Source organism: Selaginella moellendorffii, unplaced genomic scaffold (assembly GCF_000143415.4).
Source record: "Selaginella moellendorffii unplaced genomic scaffold, v1.0 SELMOscaffold_27, whole genome shotgun sequence".
Taxonomy (NCBI): Eukaryota; Viridiplantae; Streptophyta; class Lycopodiopsida; order Selaginellales; family Selaginellaceae; genus Selaginella; species Selaginella moellendorffii.
This window is the reverse complement of record NW_003314288.1, coordinates 909,949-913,229: the sequence shown is the minus strand read 5'-3', so window position 1 is coordinate 913,229 and position 3,281 is coordinate 909,949. Positions and strand designations below refer to the sequence as shown.

Here is a 3,281-nt window from a genome sequence, read left to right as displayed (position 1 = left end):
ATTCAATTCTTCCAGCTCCAAATATTGTGTGATTGAGTTGGAAGTTAATTAATAGTAGAAAATAAGAAAAAAACAAACATTGGAAAAATAGTGTTTGATAATATCTTCTTTGCTTATAGTTTTTTTATTTTCGAAAGACATTAGTGGGGGAGTGCTGGTAAAGATATCTTGGCCGTTCATTGGTGGTTAATTAAATGAGCATGTTTAGAGATGTTTATAAGAGTTTAGCTCTGGACCAAGAGTTACCCGAAAATTACAGTTCAAAATTTACGTGTTCCCTATTTGCACAATAACTTAAGCTAAAGTAATGTACTTACCCTTATTTTTTATGGGAAAATTACTAGTACGAAAAAAAAGGCGAACTTAAGTAATTTTCAAAACCTAAAGTGTTAGGGTCATTTTATTTTAAGGGAAGTTGTTAAAAATTATTCCGGAAATATTCGAGAAGATCTTAGGTAAGGCTTTCGCGTGCCTAAGAAGATCTGATCTCGCGGCAGGGCCCGAGAATTAAAACAGGGCAGCAGCCGCGGAGATTTATGAGGAGAGGCCTGAGGAGGTGGAGGAAGCAGGTAATCCGATTTTAGGAAACAGAGCTCTGGGAAATGGGGCCGATCGAGCTGGATCTGGGCCTGCTCGTGCTCTATCTTCACCAACAGGAGGAGGAAGAGGTGCCCATGGAGGGAGAGGTGGCCATGGAGTGGGAGGAGGGCGCGGGTGGCCGGGGTTGGCCGCGGATCTCTGAATCTGGCTCCGGGAGGATTAGGCCATGGTTCTGAGGCGGCTCGAGGAGGGGGTGCCCCGGGAGGAGGAGGCCATGGTTCTACTCTAGGAGGAGGACGCCGCGGTTCTTCTCCGGGAGGAGGAGGCCATGGATCATCGCCAGGAGGAGGCCAAGCCTGGGTGGGAGGAGCCGAAGCCACAGCGGGAGGAGTCCAAGCCGCGCCCGGAGGAGCCCAAGCCACGTCCGGAGGCGTTCCCCTGGAGCACAGCGTGCCGGGAGCTCCAACTGCTTTGAGAACCAGAGATGGCTTTGAGTTTACATTTCTTAGGTTGCATGCATGCATGAGTGATTGAGAGCTCCCGGCGGGGTCATGAAGAAGAGGGAGATGACAGCGTCCCCGATCTGGAACAAGACCCGGATGCTCACATGGAGGAGCTCGACGACGAGGCTGTCCAGTTTGTGAATACCTTGGGTTTTGCTGCACCTGCTGCTGCGAAGAGAACCCGGGGAAAGAACTGGAACCATGCTGAGACCATGCTCCTGATTGATCTCGTTCGGGAAAAACATCTCGCGAAGATTGCGGGGGAGGGAGGAGCAGCCAGCATGTTCTCATGACGAAGACACAGCGCTGGAATCTCAGCTTTCACCGTTTTGCTTTAGGGTTTAAATGCACATTGCGGATGACAAGAGCCCCGCTGCCTGTGATTGGGAGGAGGTTTTGCATCGGCCTGTGGTGGGTGAAGCCTCGAAATGTCACCACCTGGAGTAAGTTTTCTTTGGAGTATTATGATGTGGGGAGGTGGAAGAGGAAACTTCAGATGGAGAAGAGGACCTTCTTCACCATTTGTGGCATGCTGGAGAGCGAGATCCGGAAGCAAGATACCGGTTGGAGGAGTGTGTTGCCGGTGGATGTTCGACTGGGGGTGACTTTGTACAAGCTTTTCAAGAACACAGATTACTTGGATCTGGTGGACAAGTTCAGCATCGGGGAGTCCACAGCTCATGAGATTGTCATGGACACTACTGCGGCGATTGTCAAGTGTCTCAGGTACAAGATTCATTTTCCTTCAACTGCCAAGGTGGTTCGAGCTGTTGCTGCTGGCTTTCGACAAGTGACAGGTTCATTTTCTTATGATTGTTATAAGTTTTGATGAGCAATAGGAACCCGACTGCCTAATGTTGCTGGAGCGATCGACTGTACTCCGAGATCATCCGACCTACTAGACTGGATGGCGAGAGCTACTACGATCGGAAGCAGTGGTACTCGGTCATCTTGCAAGGGGTTTGTGATGCCCAGAAGAGGTTCCTCAGTGTCTACGCTGGGTGGCCAGGTATGTTTCTTTGTGTGTTGTGGATGGTTCTAAAATGTTTTTTTTTGCTTTCAGGACGCGTCCACGACATGAGGGTTTTTCGTAATTCAACCCTCAGGAACAAGATTGTAGCAAGGGAGCTGCTGACATCGCCCGTGGTGTTAGCATATGACGATAGGATCAAGCCATACCTAGTGGGGGACAAAGGGTACCAACTCCAGATTCCACACAAGTCTTCTTCATTCTACTTTCTTTTGTTCACTTGTTTTGGTTGTCGAACCTGACACCATCCAAGGCAGCTTTCAACCTTCATCCACCTTGCTCGGATTGTTATTGAGCAAGCATTTGGACTTCTTAAAATGAAGTTCAGATTCTTGGATCAGAAACAAAAAGTACCTTCCCAACATCATCAAGAGTTGTTGCATCTTGCACAATTTCTTGATTGATGTTGGGGAGACTGATCTTCGGGTGGAGATCCAAGCTTGGAGGAAAGAGGTGAAAAGGCTCAAGGACCAGGACCTCTTTGTCGATTATGGTGATCCCGAGCAAGCGGAAGGGGAACCTTGTGAGGAGTTGCACAGTCCAGAGGATGCGAAAGAGGTTAGAGAGAACCTCACGTTTTCCCTGTGTCTTTGCCAGTGGCGTTCGTGTTTGCTTTGAAATTTGCCGGGATATAATTCTAAACATTTGAATTTGAATTTGAAATTTCAAAATTTGAATTAAGTGAATTTTAAGTGTTGGAATGCATTGTTTTAAAGTGCGAATCCGAGGGTGTTTTTCCACTTAAATCTAAGACATGTGCGAATGCAAAAGTCCTTATAAGTTTACTTTGCAACACAAATTTTTTCAATGTGCGAACCCAACTTTCTTAATTTTTAAAGTGGGTCGCTTAAGTTTTTTTTCACTAAATAAATGTGCGAATTGGTCCTTTCTCAACGTTAAAGATAATGTTTTGCCAAGCTTACCACAACCACTGGCAACCTTGATTGCCAATGATGTTGTCCTTGGCTGTGGTATCTATAACCATACAGCTAGGGCCAAAGTTACATCACCAATGGCCCATAGCAAGCACAGCCATGGTGGCACAAGGTCTCGGCCATGGCTAGCACTACCTTGGCTGGCCTTAGCCGTGGCATAGCCATCTACTAGAGGAGCTAGAGGAGAGCTGTTGTAGTGCTAGAGGGAGCTGTTGCAGGAGAAGTGCTGGAGGAGCTGGAGAGCTGCTATAGGAGGAGTGCTGGAGGAGCTGG

The 3,281-nt window shown here is 47.6% G+C and overlaps 1 protein-coding gene across 1 annotated transcript; it reads left to right on the top strand.

Annotated features, from left to right (window-relative positions):
* The first annotated feature begins 453 nt into the window (after positions 1–453).
* On the top strand, positions 454–2,754 carry LOC112348218. Its single transcript, XM_024680356.1, has 3 exons — positions 454–1,840; positions 1,883–2,052; positions 2,107–2,754. The coding sequence occupies exons 1-3, from the start codon at positions 1,333–1,335 to the stop codon at positions 2,122–2,124; spliced, it is 696 nt and encodes a 231-aa protein (XP_024536124.1). The 5' UTR covers positions 454–1,332; the 3' UTR covers positions 2,125–2,754.
* The last annotated feature ends 527 nt before the right edge of the window (positions 2,755–3,281 follow it).

Coding starts and splice junctions, on each gene's coding strand:
- LOC112348218 (XM_024680356.1), top strand. CDS start 1,333: ATGACGAAGACACAGCGCTGGAATCTCAGCTTTCACCGTTTTGCTTTA. Junction 1,841..1,882: donor TGGCTTTCGACAAGTGACAG/GTTCATTTTCTT, acceptor GATGAGCAATAG/GAACCCGACTGCCTAATGTT.